The sequence below is a fragment of the Salmo salar genome, chromosome ssa03 (assembly GCF_905237065.1).
Source record: "Salmo salar chromosome ssa03, Ssal_v3.1, whole genome shotgun sequence".
In the NCBI taxonomy this organism is placed as follows: Eukaryota; Metazoa; Chordata; class Actinopteri; order Salmoniformes; family Salmonidae; genus Salmo; species Salmo salar.
In genome coordinates, this window is record NC_059444.1 from 815,910 (window position 1) to 840,370 (window position 24,461).

Below are 24,461 nucleotides of genomic sequence, written 5' to 3' on the forward strand. Positions count from 1 at the left end.
CCATGAAGATTGTTGTTTTTCCATTCACTATGATCGGGGATCCTATTTTCTGTAAACAGTTCCAGTAGTGCCGCGGTCGGCCTTGAACTTTGGGTCAGTCGCTCTCCGTTGCCTCACATTCATAACATGAAAACATCCTGCTTATTATGCTAGACAAACAGACAGTTCTGTCCTGAGTGGACTTGGCTATGGTAGTCGATAGAATCTATACTAACATCCATCTACTATTGTATGAAGATGAGGAGAGACAGTGAGTAAGATCCTTTATTAACACAGGGACAAGGGTCATGAGGAGGAGAGACACAGGGACAAGGGTCATGAGGAGGAGAGACAGTGAGTAAGATCCTTTATTAACACAGGGACAAGGGTCATGAGGAGGAGAGACACAGGGACAAGGGTCATGAGGAGGAGAGACAGTGAGTAAGATCCTTTATTAACACAGGGACAAGGGTCATGAGGAGGAGAGACACAGGGACAAAGGTCATGAGGAGGAGAGACAGTGAGTAAGATCCTTTATTAACACAGGGACAAGGGTCATGAGGAGGAGAGACAGTAAGATCCTTTATTAACACAGGGACAAGGGTCATGAGGAGGAGAGACAGTGAGTAAGATCCTTTATTAACACAGGGACAAGGGTCATGAGGAGGAGAGACACAGGGACAAGGGTCATGAGGAGGAGAGACAGTGAGTAAGATCCTTTATTAACACAGGGACAAGGGTCATGAGGAGGAGAGACACAGGGACAAGGGTCATGAGGAGGAGAGACAGTGAGTAAGATCCTTTATTAACACAGGGACAAGGGTCATGAGGAGGACAGTAGGTTATTATTTTCAATGAACACAAAAGGTTGCTCTCACAACGATCTTTGACATCATTCTGTTACCTTCTTTAGCTTCCTACTTCACCTTCCTTTCTTCAGTGTCATGTCAGAACACAATGTATATTGTATAGCGTCATGTCAGCCTATACAAATCTGATTCTATGGACAAACTGGTAATAAATGCCTCCAGAAGTAAGCTTTTTTGTGTGTGTGTGCATGTGGGTACCATTGTGTGCCAGTGTGTATCCAGGCCTGATGCTGTGTGTCAGTGTGCCGGTGTGCTGTGTATCCAGGCCTGATGCTGTGTGTGCCAGTGTGTGCCAGTGTGTGCCAGTGTGTATCCAGGCCTGATGCTGTGTGTGCCAGTGTGTGCCGGTGTGCTGTGTATCCAGGCCTGATGCTGTGTGTGCCAGTGTGTGCCAGTGTGTGGCAGTGTGTGCCAGTGTGCTGTGTATCCAGGCCTGATGCAGTGTGCCAGCCAGAACCAGTTTCACGCTCGGCTCACATAAACACACTAGAGATACAGGACTATACAGAAACACAATGAGAAGGCGTCCCAATGGCTCCCCATTCCCTATACAGCGCACTACTTTCGACCAGGGCCCATGGGGAATAGGGTGCCATCTGAGATGCCTACACAGACTGCCTGCTGGGCCTTTACTTCCTTAACAATCCAGTCTCCTCTGACCTCTGACCTCGGCTGTAATATGTTGTGGTTTTCTGACTCTTCTACATGTTGGAAAGTTCCAGTCAGAGTTCAAATTTTAGTCCAATGTATTTCTAAAGTGGAACCCACAGTAATGTCGTAGTAACAGCAGGTAAGAGAGTAACAGCTGAAAGCAGCAGACAGACAAGTCAACCATCTCCTGGTTGGATACAACAAACATCCTGACATCTACAAACAGACGACAAACCAAGCAGCAACAACAGTAGAGAATAGCACTATGATCCTTCTGAAGGGTGAAACTCCCAGCTGTTTATCCCAGCTGTTTATCCCAGTGTTTATCCCAGCGTTTATCCCAGCTGTTTATCCCAGTGTTTATCCCAGCTGTTTATCCCAGTGTTTATCCCAGTGTTTATCCCAGTGTTTATCCCAGCTGTTTATCCCAGTGTTTATCCCAGCTGTTTATCCCAGTGTTTATCCCAGCTGTTTATCCCAGCAGTTTATCCCAGCGTTTATCCCAGCTGTTTATCCCAGCAGTTTATCCCAGTGTTTATCCCAGTGTTTATCCCAGCTGTTTATCCCAGCTGTTTATCCCAGTGTTTATCCCAGTGTTAATCCCAGTGTTTATCCCAGCTGTTTATCCCAGTGTTAATCCCAGCTGTTTATCCCAGCTGTTTATCCCAGCTGTTTATCCCAGCTGTTTATCCCAGCTGTTTATCCTAGTGTTAATCCCAGTGTTAATCCCAGCTGTTTATCCCAGTGTTTATCCCAGCTGTTTATCCCAGCTGTTTATCCCAGTGTTTATCCCAGCTGTTTATCCCAGTGTTTATCCCGCTGTTTATCCCAGTGTTTATCCCAGCTGTTTATCCCAGTGTTTATCCCAGTGTTTATCCCAGTGTTTATCCCAGTGTTTATCCCAGTGTTTATCCCAGCTGTTTATCCCAGCTGTTTATCCCAGTGTTTATCCCAGTGTTTATCCCGCTGTTTATCCCAGTGTTTATCCCAGCTGTTTATCCCAGTGTTTATCCCAGTGTTTATCCCAGTGTTTATCCCAGCTGTTTATCCCAGTGTTTATCCCGCTGTTTATCCCAGTGTTTATCCCAGCTGTTTATCCCAGTGTTTATCCCAGCTGTTTATCCCAGTGTTTATCCCAGTGTTTATCCCAGTGTTTATCCCAGCGTTTATCCCAGTGTTTATCCCAGTGTTTATCCCAGTGTTTATCCCAGCTGTTTATCCTAGTGTTTATCCCAGCGTTTATCCCAGTGTTTATCCCAGTGTTTATCCCAGTGTTTATCCCAGTGTTTATCCCAGTGTTTATCCCAGCGTTTATCCCAGCGTTTATCCCAGCTGTTTATCCCAGTGTTTATCCCAGTGTTTATCCCAGTGTTTATCCCAGCTGTTTATCCCAGCTGTTTATCCCAGTGCTGACAGAGACAGATGGAGAGAAATCCATGATTCTTTCCAGGTTCATCATTTAGATTCAACACATCAGTATAAGACATGGTGCACTGAGAGGCTTCTGGTTTCAACATGACAGCAGAAGAATACGCACCAAGACCTCTCCGCAACAAATCTTTATCTCCTGTTCTCTGTTTACCATCATGCACTGGGGTAAAGAGCTTTGGAAATCGCCCTGTCATCCTTCAGCCTATTATAACTATTCCTCCCATTCCAACTCCATCCCTCCATCCCCATCTACTCTTTCTTCTTCTCTTCCTCTGGGATGTAGACGGACACGGTGAACTCTCCGGCCTCGGTTCCATACTTGTTCTTCACCAGGAGAGCGTACTTCCCCGAGTCGGTCGTGGTTACCGCGGCGATGGTGATGCTGGCGAACTTGCCGTGTTCAAACTTGAGGGCGTAGCGTTCGTCAGACACCAGCTCTCTGTCGTTCTTCATCCAGGTGACCTCGGGTGCAGGGTCACCCCACACGTTGCCTGTCAGGTTCAGAGACTGGAGAAGTGGGGAGGCATGATGTCAGCACAGTATCAAACACTGTTCCCTAACAAACATGCATATTCACATACAGACACGGAGGGAGAGGAGAGATGTGGGAAGTGAGAGTGAGCGTGAGAGACAGAGAGAGATAGTGAGAGACAGAGAGAGATAGTGAGTGTGAGAGAAAGAGAGAGATAGTGAGTGTGAGAGACAGAGAGAGATAGTGAGCGTGAGAGAAAGAGGGAGAGAGAGATGTGGGAAGTGAGAGCGAGCGTGAGAGACAGAGAGAGATAGTGAGCGTGAGAGAAAGAGAGAGATAGTGAGCGTGAGAGACAGAGGGAGAGAGAGAGAGATGTGGGAAGTGAGAGCGCTAGAGAGAGACTTGCTTTGGAAATGTAAACACATGTTTCCCATGCCAATAAAGCCCTTTGAATTGAGAGAGGAGGAGAGAGATCCTAGTTACCTTGCCCTCCTGGATAGTGACCACATCTGGCAGACCTCCCACAACGCGGGCACGGTCTGCAATACAGGATACTCAATGTTAACACGCAAGGGCTCACAGTGTGCCATTCAGAGCAGGAAGAGAGAAAATGTTTCATAATATTGGAGAATATAAATAACCACTCACTTCTCTCTGCAATGGCAGCAGCCCTGAGAAAGACAGACAGACAGACAGACAGACAGACAGACAGACAGACAGACAGACAGACAGACAGACAGACAGACAGACAGACAGACAGACAGACAGACAGACAGACAGACAGACAGACAGACAGACAGACAGACAGACAGACAGACAGACAGACAGACAGACAGACAGACAGACAGACAGACAGACAGACAGACAGACAGACAGACAGACAGGAGGGTCAGGAATAACAACATCCACTGTGTCTGGCAGAACAAGAGTTCCACACTTCATAATGACAGAGCTAAAAGTCTGGTGTAGAGTTGGTGAACTTACTTCAGCCTCTGGAACTCTACGAAGGCTTCCTCCCAGGCTGCAATGACAAACAACCCATTAGTGACCAGCTGCTAAACAGCCCTAAACCCAGCATTCAGCCTTCAGATGAAAGGAACAGCAAGCTAATGTCAGCTTGGGAGACAGTTATCATATCCTGGGCTGAAATAATGGCATTCAGAGCAGTCTGTTTACAGGAGTCTGCTGGATTCATTACTCCTGGGGTTGATTTCCGGACTTGTCTCTGTGCTGTTTGTTGCTACTTGGCTACCTGCCAAACTTTTAGTTTTTTACTTTTAAGTCTTTACTGAAGATCCATCTCTTCAGTAGGTCCTATGATTGAGTGTAGTCTGACCCAGTGTTGTGAAGGTGAACGTCAAGGCGCTGGAGCGAGGAACTGCCCTTGCTGTCTCTGCCTGGCCGGTTCCCCCTCTCTCCACTGGGAGTCTCTGCCTCTGACCATATTACGGGGGCTGAGTCACTGGCTTACTAGTGCTCTTCCATGCCGTCCCTGGGAAGGGTGCATCACGTCATGCCAGGATTTGTTTTCTTCCCGCTTCTTGACTTAAGTCACTGACGTGATCTTCCTGTCTGGTTTTGTGCCCCAAGTCTTGGGCTCATGCAGTGGAAGGAGATATTCGTGGACTATACTCAGCCTTTGGATAGAAGTGGTCTGTTGATATCCCTCTAGTGGTGTGGGGTCTATACTCAGCCTGGTCTGTTGATATCCCTCTAGTGGTGTGGGGTCTATACTCAGCCTGGTGGCTGTTGATATCCCTCTAGTGGTGTGGGGTCTATACTCAGCCTGGTGGTCTGTTGATATCCCTCTAGTGGTGTGGGGTCTATACTCAGCCTGGTCTGTTGATATCCCTCTAGTGGTGTGGGGACTATACTCAGCCTGGTCTGTTGATATCCCTCTAGTGGTGTGGGGTCTATACTCAGCCTGGTCTGTTGATATCCCTCTAGTGGTGTGGGGTCTATACTCAGCCTGGTCTGTTGATATCCCTCTAGTGGTGTGGGGTCTATACTCAGCCTGGTCTGTTGATATCCCTCTAGTGGTGTGGGGTCTATACTCAGCCTGGTCTGTTGATATCCCTCTAGTGGTGTGGGGTCTATACTCAGCCTGGTCTGTTGATATCCCTCTAGTGGTGTGGGGTCTATACTCAGCCTGGTGGTCTGTTGATATCCCTCTAGTGGTGTGGGGTCTATACTCAGCCTGGTCTGTTGATATCCCTCTAGTGGTGTGGGGTCTATACTCAGCCTGGTCTGTTGATATCCCTCTAGTGGTGTGGGGTCTATACTCAGCCTGGTCTGTTGATATCCCTGTAGTGGTGTGGGGTCTATACTCAGCCTGGTCTGTTGATATCCCTCTAGTGGTGTGGGGTCTATACTCAGCCTGGTCTGTTGATATCCCTCTAGTGGTGTGGGGTCTATACTCAGCCTGGTCTGTTGATATCCCTCTAGTGGTGTGGGGTCTATACTCAGCCTGGTCTGTTGATATCCCTCTAGTGGTGTGGGGTCTATACTCAGCCTGGTCTGTTGATATCCCTCTAGTGGTGTGGGGTCTATACTCAGCCTGGTCTGTTGATATCCCTCTAGTGGTGTGGGGTCTATACTCAGCCTGGTCTGTTGATATCCCTCTAGTGGTGTGGGGTCTATACTCAGCCTGGTCTGTTGATATCCCTCTAGTGGTGTGGGGTCTATACTCAGCCTGGTGGTCTGTTGATATCCCTCTAGTGGTGTGGGGTCTATACTCAGCCTGGTCTGTTGATATCCCTCTAGTGGTGTGGGGTCTATACTCAGCCTGGTCTGTTGATATCCCTCTAGTGGTGTGGGGTCTATACTCAGCCTGGTCTGTTGATATCCCTGTAGTGGTGTGGGGTCTATACTCAGCCTGGTCTGTTGATATCCCTCTAGTGGTGTGGGGTCTATACTCAGCCTGGTCTGTTGATATCCCTCTAGTGGTGTGGGGACTATACTCAGCCTGGTCTGTTGATATCCCTCTAGTGGTGTGGGGACTATACTCAGCCTGGTCTGTTGATATCCCTCTAGTGGTGTGGGGTCTATACTCAGCCTGGTCTGTTGATATCCCTCTAGTGGTGTGGGGTCTATACTCAGCCTGGTCTGTTGATATCCCTCTAGTGGTGTGGGGTCTATACTCAGCCTGGTCTGTTGATATCCCTCTAGTGGTGTGGGGTCTATACTCAGCCTGGTCTGTTGATATCCCTCTAGTGGTGTGGGGTCTATACTCAGCCTGGTCTGTTGATATCCCTCTAGTGGTGTGGGGTCTATACTCAGCCTGGTGGTCTGTTGATATCCCTCTAGTGGTGTGGGGTCTATACTCAGCCTGGTCTGTTGATATCCCTCTAGTGGTGTGGGGACTATACTCAGCCTGGTCTGTTGATATCCCTCTAGTGGTGTGGGGTCTATACTCAGCCTGGTCTGTTGATATCCCTCTAGTGGTGTGGGGGCTGTGCTTTGGCAAAGTGGGTGGGGTTATATCCTACCTGGTTGGCCCTGTCCAGGGTTATTGTCAGACGGGGCCATAGTGTCGTCCCCCCTCCTGTCTCAGCCTCCAGTATCTATACTGCAGTAGTCTATGTGTCGGGGGGCTAGGGTCAGTCTGTTAAATCTGGAGTAATTCTCCTGTCTTATCTGGTGTCCTGTGTGAATTTGAAGTATGTTCCTTCTTATTCTCTCTCTCCCTCTCCCGCTCCCCTCCCAGAGGACCTGAGCCCTAAGATCGTGCCTCAGGACTACCTGGCCTGGCTGTCCCCAGTCCACCTGGTCGTACTGGTGCTCCAGTTTCAACTGTTCTGCCTACAGCTAGGGAATCCTGACTTGTTCACTGGACATGCTACCTTATCCCGGACCTGTTGTTTTCGGCACTCTTTCTCTACTGCATCTGCTGTCTCGACCTCTGAATGCTCGGCTATGAAAGACCAACAGACATTTACTCCTGAGGTACTGACCTGTTGCACCATCTACAACCACTGTGATTATTATTTGACCCTGCTGGTCATCTATGAACATCTTGAAGAACAATCTGTCCTTAAATGGCCGTGTACTCTTATAGTCTCCACCTGGCATAGCCAGAAGAGGACTGGCCACCCCTCGGAGCTTGGTTTCTCTCTAGGTTTCTTCCTAGGTTCCCACCGTGCTTCTACATCTGCATTGCTTGCTGTTTGGGGTTTTCGGCTGGGTTTCTGTATAGCACTTTGTGACATCTGATGTTGTAAAAAGGGCTTTATAAATACATTTGATTTCTATGAAACCAGCGAACCACACCAATAATATGGCTTGAGCTCTTCAGATGAGGCCTTCATTCCTGGAATAAATAAGTGTACCAATACATCATCAGGGATTCAAAACGTGGGGCAAGACACATCATAAATGTTGACCCCCTTTCCTTTCCATTGGTCTGAAAACCAACCATTTCTGTTCCTGGGACAGAGCAACAATGCATCACAACCAAAAGTGAGAAAATAACTATTGTTTAACTGTGCAACCATTGAAAATAAAGCACTGACTAGCATGCACACTATGTGGACCGATTAGTTATAACCAATTTATGAATGATTTATAACACATTTACAAATGATTAAATAACCGTTAATAATGTAATTACAAACCCTTTATAAAACCCTTTACAAACCCTTTACAAATGGAACCTTATTGTAAAGCGTTAAGGCTAAATCTTCTCTCCACTCCCACCGCAAAATGTGTAGAATGGCAGAGAATTACCTCTAAATTAACTTTTTCTCTCCGCTGTCAAGAGAGGGGTCGCTAAAATGTTTTGCTGGCTAAATTGGCGGGGCCGCCCAACTAAATTTCACTTAGGGCCCCAAAATGCTTGCTCTGGCTCTGACTGCATGTGTGGGTATGGATGTGGGTATGATGTGGGTTTGGATGAAGGTATGGATGTGGGTACAGATGTGGGTATGATGTGGGTTTAGATGTGGGTTTGGATGTGGGTATGATGTGGGTTTAGATGTGGATATGGATGAAGGTATGGATGTGGGTACAGATGTGGGTTTAGGTGTGGGTTTAGATGTGGGTATGATGTGGGTATGATGTGGGTTTAGATGTGGGTATGGATGAAGGTATGAATGTCGGTACAGATGTGGGTTTAGATGTGGGTTTAGATGAAGGTATGGATGTGGGTTTAGATGTGGGTTTAGATGTGGGTTTAGATGTGGGTATGGATGAAGGTATGGATGTGGGTTTAGATGTGGGTATGGATGAAGGTATGGATGTGGGTTTAGATGTGGGTATGGATGTGGGTTTGGATGTGGGTATGGATGAAGGTATGGATGTGGGTTTAGATGTGGGTATGGATGTGGGTTTGGATGTGGGTATGGATGTGGGTTTAGATGTGGGTACGGATGTGGGTTTAGATGTGGGTATGGATGTGGGTTTAGATGTGGGTATGGATGAAGGTATGAATGTGGGTACAGATGTGGGTTTAGATGTGGGTTTAGATGTGGGTTTAGATGTGGGTATGGATTAAGGTATGGATGTGGGTTTAGATGTGGGTATGGATGAAGGTATGGATGACGGTTCAGATGTGGGTATGATGTGGGTATGGATGTGGGTATGGATGAAGGTATGGATGTGGGTTTAGATGTGGGTATGGATGTGGGTTTGGATGTGGGTATGGATGAAGGTATGGATGTGGGTTTAGATGTGGGAATGGATGTGGGTTTGATGTGGGTATGATGTGGGTATGGATGTGGGTTTAGATGTGGGTATGATGTGGGTATGGATGTGGGTTTAGATGTGGGCTTAGATGTGGGTATGGATGAAGGTATGGATGTGGGTATGGATGTGGGTTTAGATGTGGGTACGGATGTGGGTTTAGATGTGGGTATGGATGTGGGTTTAGATGTGGGTACGGATGTGGGTTTAGATGTGGGCATGGATGAAGGTATGGATGAAGGTATGGATGTGGGTATGGATGTGGGTATGGATGTGGGTTTAGATGTGGGTATGGATGAAGGTATGGATATGGGTTTAGATGTGGGTTTAGCTGTGGGTATGGATGAAGGTATGGATGAAGGTATGGATGTGGGTATGGATGTGGGTATGGATGAAGGTATGGATGTGGGTTTAGATGTGGGTATGGATGAAGGTATGGATGTGGGTTTAGCTGTGGGTATGGATGTGGGTATGGATGAAGGTATGGATGTGGGTTTAGATGTGGGTATGGATGTGGGTTTGGATGTGGGTATGGATGAAGGTATGGATGTGGGTTTAGATGTGGGAATGGATGTGGGTTTGATGTGGGTATGATGTGGGTATGGATGTGGGTTTAGATGTGGGTATGATGTGGGTATGGATGTGGGTTTAGATGTGGGTTTAGATGTGGGTATGGATGAAGGTATGGATGTGGGTATGGATGTGGGTTTAGATGTGGGTACGGATGTGGGTTTAGATGTGGGTATGGATGTGGGTTTAGATGTGGGTACGGATGTGGGTTTAGATGTGGGCATGGATGAAGGTATGGATGAAGGTATGGATGTGGGTATGGATGTGGGTATGGATGTGGGTTTAGATGTGGGTATGGATGAAGGTATGGATATGGGTTTAGATGTGGGTTTAGCTGTGGGTATGGATGAAGGTATGGATGAAGGTATGGATGTGGGTATGGATGTGGGTATGGATGAAGGTATGGATGTGGGTTTAGATGTGGGTATGGATGAAGGTATGGATGTGGGTTTAGCTGTGGGTATGGATGTGGGTATGGATGAAGGTATGGATGTGGGTTTAGATGTGGGTATGGATGAAGGTATGGATGTGGGTATGGATGTGGGTATGGATGAAGGTATGGATGTGGGTATGGATGTGGGTATAGATGTGGGTATGGATGAAGGTACACAGAATCGTGAGCCACTGCGGCCCCTCATGATGAGTTCCTATGTTTTGTGGCCCCCACCACCACCACCAGGTCAGACACAGCAGACTGTGGATGATGAAACCCCCCTCCTCAATCAATTTATTTATTTATTTATTTATTTATTTATTTATTTATTTTTGTTTGTTTGTTTGTTTGTTTGTTTGTTTGTTTGTTTGTTTGTGTGTTTGTGTTTGTGTGTGTGTGTGTGTGTGTGTGTGTGTGTGTGTGTGTGTGTGTGTGTGTGTGTGTGTGTGTGTGTGTGTGTGTGTGTGTGTGTGTGTGTGTGTGGGTGTGGGTGTGGGTTTCTCACCTTGTCCAGACAGGTCACAGAACCTCTTAACCCCGTCCTTGCCGTCACAGATATTTATTGTGTATTTGCCCTTATCTTTCTCTGTGGGCTCATTCACCTTCAGCCACAGCTGCTCCCCGGTCACTCCACACTGGACTCTGTCAGAGTGGGAGATCTTTGCTTCCCTGCAGACAGACACACAGACAGACACACAGACAGACACACTGAATCAACATGAGCACTCTATACATCCATAGATTTGTAGATATGGAGGATTCACTGGAACAGAGACATGAGGAAGGTAGATATGGAGGATTCACTGGAACAGAGACATGAAGCCACTAGGTAGTACAGTAGGGGGCTATGGAGCCACTAGGTAGTGGAGTAGGGGGCTATGGATACACTAGGTAGTGGAGTAGGGGGCTATGGAGCCACTAGGTAGTACAGTAGGGGGCTATGGAGCCACTAGGTAGTACAGTAGGGGGGCTGTGGAGCCACTAGGTAGTGGAGTAGGGGGGCTATGGATACACTAGGTAGTGGAGTAGGGGGCTATGGAGCCACTAGGTAGTGGAGTAGGGGGCTATGGAGCCACTAGGTAGTGGAGTAGGGGGCTATGGATACACTAGGTAGTGGAGTAGGGGGCTATGGAGCCACTAGGTAGTGGAGTAGGGGGCTATGGAGCCACTAGGTAGTACAGTAGGGGGCTATGGAGCCACTAGGTAGTGGAGTAGGGGGCTATGGAGCCACTAGGTAGTGGAGTAGGGGGCTATGGAGCCACTAGGTAGTGGAGTAGGGGGCTATGGAGCCACTAGGAAGTGGAGTAGGGGGCTATGGAGCCACTAGGTAGTGGAGTAGGGGGCTATGGAGCCACTAGGTAGTGGAGTAGGGGGCTATGGAGCCACTAGGTAGTGGAGTAGGGGGGCTATGGAGCCACTAGGTAGTACAGTAGGGGGCTATGGATACACTAGGTAGTGGAGTAGGGGGCTATGGAGCCACTAGGTAGTACAGTAGGGGGCTATGGAGCCACTAGGTAGTACAGTAGGGGGCTATGGAGCCACTAGGTAGTGGAGTAGGGGGCTATGGATACACTAGGTAGTGGAGTAGGGGGCTATGGAGCCACTAGGTAGTGGAGTAGGGGGCTATGGATACACTAGGTAGTGGAGTAGGGGGCTATGGAGCCACTAGGTAGTACAGTAGGGGGCTATGGAGCCACTAGGTAGTGGAGTAGGGGGCTATGGAGCCACTAGGTAGTGGAGTAGGGGGCTATGGAGCCACTAGGTAGTGGAGTAGGGGGCTATGGATACACTAGGTAGTGGAGTAGGGGGCTATGGAGCCACTAGGTAGTGGAGTAGGGGGCTATGGAGCCACTAGGTAGTACAGTAGGGGGCTATGGAGCCACTAGGGTAGTGGAGTAGGGGGGCTATGGAGCCACTAGGTAGTGGAGTAGGGGGGCTATGGAGCCACTAGGTAGTGGAGTAGGGGGCTATGGAGCCACTAGGTAGTGGAGTAGGGGGCTATGGAGCCACTAGGTAGTGGAGTAGGGGGCTATGGAGCCACTAGGTAGTGGAGTAGGGGGCTATGGAAACACTAGGTAGTGCAGTAGGGGGCTATGGAGCCACTAGGTAGTGCAGTAGGGGGCTATGGAAACACTAGGTAGTGCAGTAGGGGGCTATGGAGCCACTAGCTAGTGGAGTAGGAGGCTATGGAGCCACTAGGTAGGACAGTGATAGTATTTTCCAGCTCCTCCATGTGGTAGGGTTAGGTATGGTATGTGGTAGGGTTAGGTATGGTATGTGGTAGGGTTAGGTATGGTATGTGGAGGGTTAGGTATGGTATGTGGAGGGTTAGGTATGGTATGTGGAGGGTTAGGTATGGTATGTGGTAGGGTTAGGTATGGTATGTGGTAGGGTTAGGTATGGTATGTGGAGGGTTAGGTATGGTATGTGGTAGGGTTAGGTATGGTATGTGGAGGGTTAGGTATGGTATGTGGTAGGGTTAGGTATGGTATGTGGAGGGTTAGGTATGGTATGTGGAGGGTTAGGTATGGTATGTGGTAGGGTTAGGTATGGTATGTGGAGGGTTAGGTATGGTATGTGGTAGGGTTAGGTATGGTATGTGGAGGGTTAGGTATGGTATGTGGTAGGGTTAGGTATGGTATGTGGTAGGGTTAGGTATGGTATGTGGTAGGGTTAGGTATGGTATGTGGTAGGGTTAGGTATGGTATGTGGTAGGGTTAGGTATGGTATGTGGAGGGTTAGGTATGGTATGTGGAGGGTTAGGTATGGTATGTGGTAGGGTTAGGTATGGTATGTGGAGGGTTAGGTATGGTATGTGGTAGGGTTAGGTATGGTATGTGGTAGGGTTAGGTATGATATGGGTTAGGTATGGTATGTGGTAGGGTTAGGTATGGTATGTGGTAGGGTTAGGTATGGTATGTGGTAGGGTTAGGTATGGTATGTGGTAGGGTTAGGTATGGTATGTGGTAGGGTTAGGAATGGTATGTGGTAGGGTTAGGTATGATATGGGTTAGGTATGGTATGTGGTAGGGTTAGGTATGGTATGTGGAGGGTTAGGTATGGTATGTGGTAGGGTTAGGTATGGTATGTGGTAGGGTTAGGTATGGTATGTGGAGGGTTAGGTATGGTATGTGGTAGGGTTAGGTATGGTATGTGGAGGGTTAGGTATGGTATGTGGTAGGGTTAGGTATGGTATGTGGAGGGTTAGGTATGGTATGTGGTAGGGTTAGGTATGGTATGTGGTAGGGTTAGGTATGATATGGGTTAGGTATGGTATGTGGTAGGGTTAGGTATGGTATGTGGAGGGTTAGGTATGGTATGTGGAGGGTTAGGTATGGTATGTGGAGGGTTAGGTATGGTATGTGGTAGGGTTAGGTATGGTATGTGGTAGGGTTAGGTATGGTATGTGGTAGGGTTAGGTATGGTATGTGGTAGGGTTAGGTATGGTATGTGGTAGGGTTAGGTATGGTATGTGGAGGGTTAGGTATGGTATGTGGAGGGTTAGGTATGGTATGTGGAGGGTTAGGTATGGTATGTGGTAGGGTTAGGTATGGTATGTGGAGGGTTAGGTATGGTATGTGGTAGGGTTAGGTATGGTATGTGGAGGGTTAGGTATGGTATGTGGAGGGTTAGGTATGGTATGTGGTATGGGTTAGGTATGGTATGTGGTAGGGTTAGGTATGGTATGTGGTAGGGTTAGGTATGGTATGTGGAGGGTTAGGTATGGTATGGGTTAGGTATGGTATGTGGAGGGTTAGGTATGGTATGTGGTAGGGTTAGGTATGGTATGTGGTAGGGTTAGGTATGGTATGTGGTAGGGTTAGGTATGGTATGTGGAGGGTTAGGTATGGTATGGGGTTAGGTATGGTATGTGGAGGGTTAGGTATGGTATGTGGAGGGTTAGGTATGGTATGTGGAGGGTTAGGGTAGGGAGACATTGGGTCCAGAATCTTACTTGTGCTGCCAGCCGACTTGGAGGTCCTCCATGTGATAGGTGATCAGGGAGTAGAGGACGATTCCATGTTCTGTACTCTTCACACTGATCTCAGTAGATGAGTTGGCTGGAGGAGACAACGCAGACAGGATAAGAAACTTCATTGTTCATTATTCAATCATATTGTATACTTGAGCAATAAGGAACAACAGTGTGTGGTATAAACTGGTTACCAATGTAATTAGAACAGTACAAATATTTTTGGGGTCATACCCGTGGTATATGGTCTGATATACCACGGCCTTCAGCCAATCAGCATTAAGGGGTCGAACCACCCGGTTTATAGAACACAATGTTCCACATGCTGTGTATCTGTTTAATAACATGTAGATGATGAGACTCACCAATCACCCTGAACAGTTCGTTTAGCACCGTTTGGTAACCTGGAACAGATTACAGTCATTACTAGTAGTCAACCATAGTCACAGTAGTGGACAAAGTTTTACCTTAGAGAGATACATAGGTTGTTCTAGAACACAGTAGAGCCATGACAGAGCTGTTCTAGAACACAGTAGAACACAGTGAAACCATGACAGAGGTTTTGTAAGTCGCTCTGGATAAGAGCGTCTGCTAAATGACTTAAATGTAATGTAAATGTGTTCTAGAACACAGTAGAACACAGTGAAACCATGACAGAGGTGTTCTAGAACATAGTAGAACACAGTGAAACCATGACAGAGGTGTTCTAGAACACAGTAGAGCCATGACAGAGGTGTTCTAGAACACAGTAGAGCCATGACAGAGGTGTTCTAGAACACAGTAGAGCCATGACAGAGGTATTCTAGAACACAGTAGAACACAGTGAAACCATGACAGAGGTGTTCTAGAACACAGTAGAGCCATGGCAAAGGTGTTCTAAGACACAATGGAAACATGACAGAGGTGTTCTAGAACACAGTAGAACACAGTGAAACCATGACAGAGGTGTTCTAGAACATAGTAGAACACAGTGAAACCATGACAGAGGTGTTCTAGAACACAGTAGAGCCATGACAGAGGTGTTCTAGAACACAGTGGTACCTAGCTCTCAAGCTCCAGGCGGCATTCTGCCTTCTCTCTATAGTTTCCAGCCATTAGTTTGCCCATGACTACCTCATGTGAACTACAATCCCGACTCTGTGTTTTAACGTTTAGAAATGTCAATAATCATCGCTTGCGATACTGCTTTTGAAACATATGGCCCTCCAGCCACCCCAGTCATAGACTGTTCTCTCTGCTACCGCACGCCAAGCGGTACCAGAGCGCCAAGTCTAGGTCCAAAAGGCTTCTACCCCCAAGCCATAAGACTCCTGAACATCTAATCAAATGGCCACCCAGACAATTTGCATTGCCCCCCCCTCTTTTATGCTGCCGCTACTCTCTGTTATTATCTATGCATAGTCACTTTAATAACTCTACCTACATGTATATATTACCTCTGACTCTGTACCGGTACCCCCTTGTATATAGCCTCCACATTGACTCTGTACTGGTACCCCCTGTATATAGCCTCCACATTGACTCTGTACCAGTACCCCCTGTATATAGCCTCCACATTGACTCTGTACCGGTACCCCCTGTATATAGCCTCCACATTGACTCTGTACCGGTACCCCCTGTATATAGCCTCCACATTGACTCTGTACCGGTACCCCCTGTATATAGCCTCCACATTGACTCTGTACCGGTACCCCCTGTATATAGCCTCCACATTGACTCTGTACCAGTACCCCCTGTATATAGCCTCCACATTGACTCTGTACCGGTACCCCCTGTATATAGCCTCCACATTGACTCTGTACCAGTACCCCCTGTATACAGCCTCCACATTGTCTCTGTACCGGAACCCCTGTATATAGCCTCCACATTGACTCTGTACCGGTACCCCCTGTATATAGCCTCCACATTGACTCTGTACCGTAACACCCTGTATATAGCCTCCACATTGACTCTGTACCGGTACCCCCTGTATATAGCCTCCACATTGACTCTGTACCGGTACCCCCCTGTATATAGCCTCCACATTGACTCTGTACCGGTACCCCCTGTATATAGCCTCCACATTGACTCTGTACCGGTACCCCCTGTATATAGCCTCCACATTGACTCTGTACCGGTACCCCCTGTATATAGCCTCCACATTGACTCTGTACCTCACCCTGTATATAGCCTCCACATTGACTCTGTACCGTAACACCCTGTATATAGCCTCCCCATTGACTCTGTACCGGTACCCCCTGTATATAGCCTCCACATTGACTCTGTACCGGTACCCCCTGTATATAGCCTCCACATTGACTCTGTACCGGTACCCCCTGTATATAGCCTCCACATTGTCTCTGTACCGGTACCCCCTGTATATAGCCTCCACATTGACTCTGTACCGGTACCCCCTGTATATAGCCTCCACATTGACTCTGTACTGGTACCCCCTGTATATAGCCTCCACATTGACTCTCTACCGGTACCCCCCTGTATATAGCCTCCACATTGACTCTGTACCGGTACCCCCCTGTATATAGCCTCCACATTGACTCTGTACCAGTACCCCCTGTATATAGCCTCCACATTGACTCTGTACCGGTACCCCCCTGTATATAGCCTCCACATTGACTCTGTACCGGTACCCCCTGTATATAGCCTCCACATTGACTCTGTACCGGTACCCCCTGTATATAGCCTCCACATTGACTCTGTACTGGTACCCCCTGTATATAGCCTCCACATTGACTCTGTACCGGTACCCCCTGTATATAGCCTCCACATTGACTCTCTACCGGTACCCCCTGTATATAGCTTCCACATTGACTCTGTACCGGTACCCCCTGTATATAGCCTCCACATTGACTCTGTACCGGTACCCCCTGTATATAGCCTCCACATTGACTCTGTACCGGTAACCCCCTGTATATAGCCTCCACATTGACTCTGTACCGGTACCCCCTGTATATAGCCTCCACATTGACTCTGTACCGGTACCCCCCCTGTATATAGCCTCCACATTGTCTCTGTACCGGTACCCCCTGTATATAGCCTCCACATTGACTCTGTACCGTAACACCCTGTATATAGCCTCCACATTGTTATTTTATTGCTGCTCTTGAATTATTTGTTACTTTTATTTCTTATTTTTGGGGGGTATTTTTCTTAAAACTGCATTGTTGGTTAAGGGCTTGTAAGTAAGCATTTTACTTTAAGGTCTACACCTGTTGTATTCGGCGCGTGTGACAAATAACATTTGATTTTATGCATCTTTCATCAGTGAGAAAGAATCCTTCATATAAATAAAAAATACACTTACTGTAGCAGTTTTACACAGATCCATACAGCTATGGGGGACCCCATGCTAGAAACTACACTTCCGCTATACTTCCAGGGTTACTCTTACACACAGATCCATACAGCTATGGGGGACCCCATGCTAGAAACTACACTTCCACTATACTTCCAGGGTTACTCTTACACACAGATCCATACAGCTATGGGTGACCCCATGCTAGAAACTACACTTCCGCTATACTTCCAGGGTTACTCTTACACACAGATCCATACAGCTATGGGGGACCCCATGCTAGAAACTACACTTCCACTATACTTCCAGGGTTACTCTTACACACAGATCCATACAGCTATGGGTGTCTCCATCCTAGAAACTACACTTCCACTATACTTCCAGGGTTACTCTTACACACAGATCCATACAGCTATGGGGGACCCCATGCTAGAAACTACACTTCCACTATACTTCCAGGGTTACTCTTACACACAGATCCATACAGCTATGGGTGACCCCATGCTAGAAACTACACTTCTGCTATACTTCCAGGGTTACTCTTCCTCCATCAGCTTGGTTCTCCTCAAACTACACTTCACTATACTTCCAGGGTTACTCTTACACACAGGTGTTGGAGCATGCTAGATAGCATTGTCTTCCGTAAACAAGCACTCTATAATGGAGTTATGGCTGTGTGGGAACCCTAACCCTAATCCCAGAGCTTAATTTGTAAATCGGGAGGTGCTGGAACAAAAAGTTAGCCGGGAGGGGGGCGACCTGGGCGGCTCTGAGGTACCGGAACGCATGAAAAAAAAGCACCTCTATAATAGCTAGATTTATGTTTTATCCAACAATGTGGTCCGGAGGCGCCGTACAGAAGGTGTGATGCAGAGCCACCGGAGGCTCGTGGAGGCCATATTGAGCTCTGTACTGCGATGCCTTTCGCCTCCCAAATTTTGTAACAATGCGGAGGGCTCAGTATAGTTCTGTATAGCCCCACGTTTACATGATTGGTTGACAGTAAGTGGGGGCGGGAGGTCCTGTATAAACAAAAACTCACTTCCTTGACAACTTACTTCACAACAGCTCTCCTCTGCGAAGTGCAAGAAATATGAATGAACGCCCTGACTTCTGCAGATACCGCATCGCAGTAAATTCTGTACGGCCACTGTAGACGTCGGGTTGACCATGCAGAGCTTTAATATAGCATTATTTTGGCTTTTGCGTAGTGGAATAGAGCAGTAGAGTAGAGGCGCTTTCAGAAGTTGCACACGTGGGAAATGTTTCGTAGCCTAAGGTCCGGGAAAAATGTGGCCTTTTATAAACTCATTTCATACAATTCTACATAATTTTACATGACTGAATATTTTTTAATACTGCACAAATGATCGAAATGACAGGCTAATTTGACACTAACAAACTGAGATCAATAAAAAACGACTTTGTGTTGAATCCACCAATAGCTTAGGCCTAGGTGTGTGGAGGAGAGACATATTGTACAATATGACGAGGAAATAGTAGTCCTAACAAAGCTTTCCGGTTTCACTGACTCACCCTATGATACACAGCTCACTCACCGGAAATGGCTGATGCGCTTCTGCCAAAAGCTTATATCTCTCTGGTTTTACTTTGTAAAAAAATGCTGTTTGCTCAATAGGCCTATTTGGATAACATAGTTTGGTAGCCTACAGACAGATTAGTCTTCTCTTTTCAGTAGGAGCCATTTGCTTTCCAACTTGTGTTTTCCTGCGATTGTATTTGAAATATTGCAAAAGTCCTGTTTTGGCTGCACGTTGTTCACTGATAAATTTGCCGCACTTTCCCGACTGTAGTCATACCCTGTGATCGGGCTACACACAATAGCCACAGCTAGGCTATTTAAAAATACATGTAAAAAAGAAAAAAAGCTATTGATCCTCTCTGGCTAAATTACAGGCCTACTCCTGGTGTAGTAATCTGAATGATTTCATTTCAGTAACTCAAGTTATGTGAGATATTCAGTTGTGCTTCTCTCTCTCACCACAGCAATGGCCACACACTGATCTGTCTCTAGGCAACAGTGTTACACCACAGCAATGGCCACACACTGGTCTGTTTCTAGGCAACAGTGTTACACCACAGCAATGGCCACACACTGGTCTGTCTCTAGGCTACAGTGTTACACCACAGCAATGGCCACACACTGGTCTGTTTCTAGGCAACAGTGTTACACCACAGCAATGGCCACACACTGGTCTGTCTCTAGGCTACAGTGTTGCACAAAGCATAAACCTGGGCCGGCCCAACACCAATCAATTCTTAGAATATCAGGCATATTTTCACATTACGTTTTTTAGAGGGCAGGAGAATTACAGAAGAGGCAACTCGAATTAACAATGATCACTTTTATTGGAATTTTTACATTTTAAACATCATGTCAGGAGAGGTACCAGACCAGGGCAAATGAGTGTCGTACTGAAACAGTCCAAAACAAAGAGCCAGATCCTGTTCCGGCAGGATCCGTCTCAAATGACGCACGGCCTAACCCTATCAAGGTGTGTATCAGTTTAACCTTGAGTTTACTAATTTCTCTCATATGAAATATAAGGTCCTTATGCTTCCAAAACCGTACCGCAAGCGACAAGTGTTAATGTTCAGATTGAGCTTCAGGGCTTTTAGCAAAACTCCCCCATACAGAAGATGATTCAAATAACCAACTCATCTTCAGAGTGATATTTAATCGGCTGTGTAGTGCTAGGGCAAAACCAAAGCACCCAGGGGGGGCCACAGGACTGAGTTTGGGAGACCCTGTTCTAGAACACAGTAGAGCTGTGACAGAGGTGTTCTAGAACACAGTATATACATGACATAGGTTGTTCCAGAACACAGTAGAGCCATGACAGAGGTGTTCTAGAACACAGTAGAGCTGTGACAGAGGTGTTCTAGAACACAGTATATACATGACATAGGTTGTTCCAGAACACAGTAGAGCCATGATAGAGGTGTTCTAGAACACAGTATATACATGACATAGGTTGTTCCAGAACACAGTAGAGCCATGACAGAGGTGTTCTAGAACACAGTAGAGCTGTGACAGAGGTGTTCTAGAACACAGTATATACATGACATAGGTTGTTCCAGAACACAGTAGAGCCATGATAGAGGTGTTCTAGAACACAGTATATACATGACATAGGTTGTTCTAGAACACAGTAGAGCCATGACAGAGGTGTTCTAGAACACAGTAGAGCTGTGACAGAGGTGTTCTAGAACACAGTATATACATGACATAGGTTGTTCTAGAACACAGTAGAGGTGTCTCAGTACCTGCTTCAGTCAGGTTGAACATGCTCTTGTCTTTTCCTCTGGCATCCTTTAGCTTCACCTCGTACACACCTGCATCCTTCTTGGACAACTGGAACAGGGTTAGAGTCAGAGAGTAGGACCGTCAGAGACCTGGAAACACACTCAACCAGCCCTCATCAGTTACAGAGGCAATCTGAGCCTCTGTCCCAAATCACACCCTATTCCCTATACAATCTCATAGTTCTGGCCAAAAGTAATGCCCAAATGTACACTACCTTTCAAAAGTTTGGGGTCACTTAGAAATGTCCTTGTTTTTGAAAGAAAAGCAAAACATTTTGTCCATTAAAATAACATCAAATTGATCAGAAATACAGTGTAGACATTGTTCATGTTGTAAGTGACTATTGTAGCTGGAAACAGCTGATTTTTAATGGAATATCTACATAGGTGTACAGAGGCACATTATCAGCAACCATCACTCCTGTGTTCCAATGGCACGTTGTGTTAGCTAATCCAAGTTTATCATTTTAAAAGGCTAATTGATCATTAGAAAACCCTTTTGCAATTATGTTAGCACAGCTGAAAACTGTTGTCCTGATTAAAGAAGCAGTAAAACTGTCCTTCTTTAGACTAGTTGAGTATCTGGAGCATCAGCATTTGTGGGATCAATTACAGGCTCGAAATGGCCAGAAACAAAGCACTTTCTTTTGAAACTCATCAGTCTATTCTTGTTCTGAGAAAGGAAGGTTATTCCATGCGAGAAATTGCCAAGAAACTGAAGATCTTGTACAACGCTGTTTACTACTTCCTTCACAGAACAGCACAAACTGGCTCTAACCAGAATAGAAAGAGGAGTGGGAGGCCCCGGTGCACAACTGAGCAAGAGGACAAGTACATTAGAGTGTCTAGTTTGAGAAACAGACGCCTCACAAGTCCTCAACTGGCAGCTTCATTAAATAGTACCCGCAAAACACCAGTCTTTTCAGAAGAAAGGTCTTTGTTTCTGGCCATTTTGAGCCTGTAATCGAACCCACAAATTTGATGCTCCAGATACTCAACTAGTCTAAAGAAAGCTAGTTTTAATAAGAACAACAGTTTTCAGTTGTGCTAACATAATTTCAAAAGGGTTTTCTAATGATCAATTAGCCTTTTTAAAATGATCAACTTGGATTAGCTAACACAACGTGCCATTGGAACACAGGAGTGATGGTTGCTGATAATGGGCCTCTGTACGCCTATGTAGATATTCCATTAAAAATCTGCTGTTTCCAGCTACAATAGTAATTTACAACATTAACAATGTCTACGCTGTATTTCTGATCAATTTGATGTTATTTTAATGAACAAAAAATGTGCTTTTCTTTCTAAAACAAGGACATTTCTAAGTGACCCCAAACTTTTGAATGGTAGTGTACATAGGGAATAGGGTGCCATCTGGGATGTGGCCTGAGTTCTGCTAACATAGATAGCAGACAGAATGCAGATCACACAGAGAAACTTGTAGTCCCGAAAAGACAAAGCTTTTCTCCTGCCAAGATGCTGCGAGCTGATAGGTGAACAGACAGTGGCGTGACTTGTGGCTTTAAATAAAGTATCAGTCCAGACGTTGTGTCTTGGTGGTGCCTCCATGACGCCTGCTGTTGCAATTCTCTCCCCAGTCCTCAGATTCAGTGTCTGTTTTAACCACAACCCACTGCGGATTACAAGATAAGCAGGTTAATGTAGCAGCCTATAGCTGCAGCTGTAGCGCCCTCTAGGGGAGTGGTGGTGGAGGTGTACCTCTCGTCTGACCCATGCTCTGGCACTGGCTCCACCCCTCTCTCACACACTGACATCCGAATGGCCATTGTTGCACTTTGAGACTCGGCATTCAATGTGACGATAAGACATTTCTTTGTACCTCCATTATTTTCCCTTAATTTGAACAGAATATCACGTCTAATGCCAATGCATTGGGACTGAATGCAGATCATGTTTTACCTATTGAAACTCAGCTCATGGAACTACCATATATTTATGATATATGGGCATACATGTTGAAGAGTTTGATACTTAAGTGAAACTACATCATAGATATTTGCTACGTTCATAAAGTGAACATAAGGTTTACAGCAGGGCTGTCCAACCCTCTTCCTGGAGATCTACTGTCCTGTAGGTTTACAGTCCAGCCCTAATTTAGCATATCTGATTCAGCTAGTTAATGTCTTTTTGAGCAGCTAATTAGTAGAATCAGGTGTGTTAATTAAATTAGGGTTGGACTGAAAACCCACAGGATGGTAGATCTCCAGGAAGAGGGTTGGACTGAAAACCCACAGTACGGTAGATCTCCAGGAAGAGGGTTGGGCTTTAAACCCACAGGACGGTAGATCTCCAGGAAGAGGGTTGGACTGAAAACCTACAGGACGGTAGATCTCCAGGAAGAGGGTTGGACTGAAAACCCACAGGACGGTAGATCTCCAGGGAGAGGATTGGACTGAAAACCCACAGGACGGTAGATCTCCAGGAAGAGGGTTGGACTGAAAACCCACAGGACGGTAGATCTCCAGGAAGAGGATTGGACTGAAAACCCACAGGATGGTAGATCTCCAGGAAGAGGGTTGGACTGAAAACCCACAGGACGGTAGATCTCCAGGAAGAGGGTTGGACTGAAAACCCACAGGATGGTAGATCTCCAGGAAGAGGGTTGGACTGAAAACCCACAGGACGGTAGATCTCCAGGAAGAGGGTTGGGCTTTAAACCCACAGGATGGTAGATCTCCAGGAAGAGGGTTGGGCTTTAAACCCACAGGATGGTAGATCTCCAGGAAGAGGGTTGGACTGAAAACCCACAGGACGGTAGATCTCCAGGAAGAGGGTTGGGCTTTAAACCCACAGGATGGTAGATCTCCAGGAAGAGGGTTGGGCTTTAAACCCACAGGATGGTAGATCGGTAGAGGGTTGGGCTGATAACCCACAGGACGGTAGATCTCCAGGAAGAGGGTTTGGGCTGATAACCCACAGGACGGTAGATCTCCAGGAAGAGGGTTGGACTGAAAACCTACAGGACAGTAGATCTCCAGGAAGAGGGTTGGGCTTTAAACCCACAGGACAGTAGATCGGTAGAGGGTTGGGCTGATAACCCACAGGACGGTAGATCTCCAGGAAGAGGATTGGACTGAAAACCTACAGGACAGTAGATCTCCAGGAAGAGGGTTGGGCTTTAAACCCACAGGACGGTAGATCTCCAGGAAGAGGGTTGGACTGTAAACCCACAGGACGGTAGATCAGTAGAGGGTTGGACTGTAAACCCACAGGACGGTAGATCTCCAGGAAGAGGGTTGGACTGAAAACCCACAGGACGGTAGATCTCCAGGAAGAGGGTTGGGCTTTAAACCCACAGGACGGTAGATCTCCAGGAAGAGGGTTGGACTGAAAACCCACAGGACGGTAGATCTCCAGGAAGAGGGTTGGGCTGATAACCCACAGGACGGTAGATCTCCAGGAAGAGGGTTGGACTGTAAACCCACAGGACGGTAGATCTCCAGGAAGAGGGTTGGACTGTAAACCCACAGGACGGTAGATCTCCAGGAAGAGTGTTGGACTGAAAACCCACAGGACGGTAGATCTCCAGGAAGAGGGTTGGACAGCCCTGGTTTAAACATTAGTGTCATAATAAAATAGCTATTTTTTTGGAAGCATCACCAAACAGCACATGCTCACATCTAATATACTGAGAGTGACAACCATAGACATCAGTCCTATTATTCCAACTATCTGCTGACTGACAGCGTACGAGTGTCTGGTATGACATGATATAAGCAAAATGTCATCATGTAAGAGTCTGTGTGTCAGGGAGGGACAGTATA

The 24,461-nt window shown here is 46.7% G+C and overlaps 1 protein-coding gene across 1 annotated transcript in view; it reads right to left on the reverse strand.

Moving 5' to 3' along the window:
- Positions 1-246: 246 nt before the first annotated feature.
- Positions 247-24,461, reverse strand: part of myom1a (myomesin 1a (skelemin)) — a 98,342-nt gene continuing 74,127 nt past the window's right edge. Inside the window, exons 30-37 of the mRNA XM_045714357.1 lie at positions 20,638-20,725; positions 14,423-14,461; positions 14,040-14,145; positions 10,590-10,753; positions 4,387-4,423; positions 4,051-4,073; positions 3,886-3,941; positions 247-3,437 (exon numbers count right to left, since the gene is read on the reverse strand). Coding sequence (XP_045570313.1) covers positions 3,180-3,437; positions 3,886-3,941; positions 4,051-4,073; positions 4,387-4,423; positions 10,590-10,753; positions 14,040-14,145; positions 14,423-14,461; positions 20,638-20,725 — 771 coding nt within the window. The 3' untranslated portion in view covers positions 247-3,179. The remainder of the gene's footprint in view (positions 3,438-3,885; positions 3,942-4,050; positions 4,074-4,386; positions 4,424-10,589; positions 10,754-14,039; positions 14,146-14,422; positions 14,462-20,637; positions 20,726-24,461) is intronic.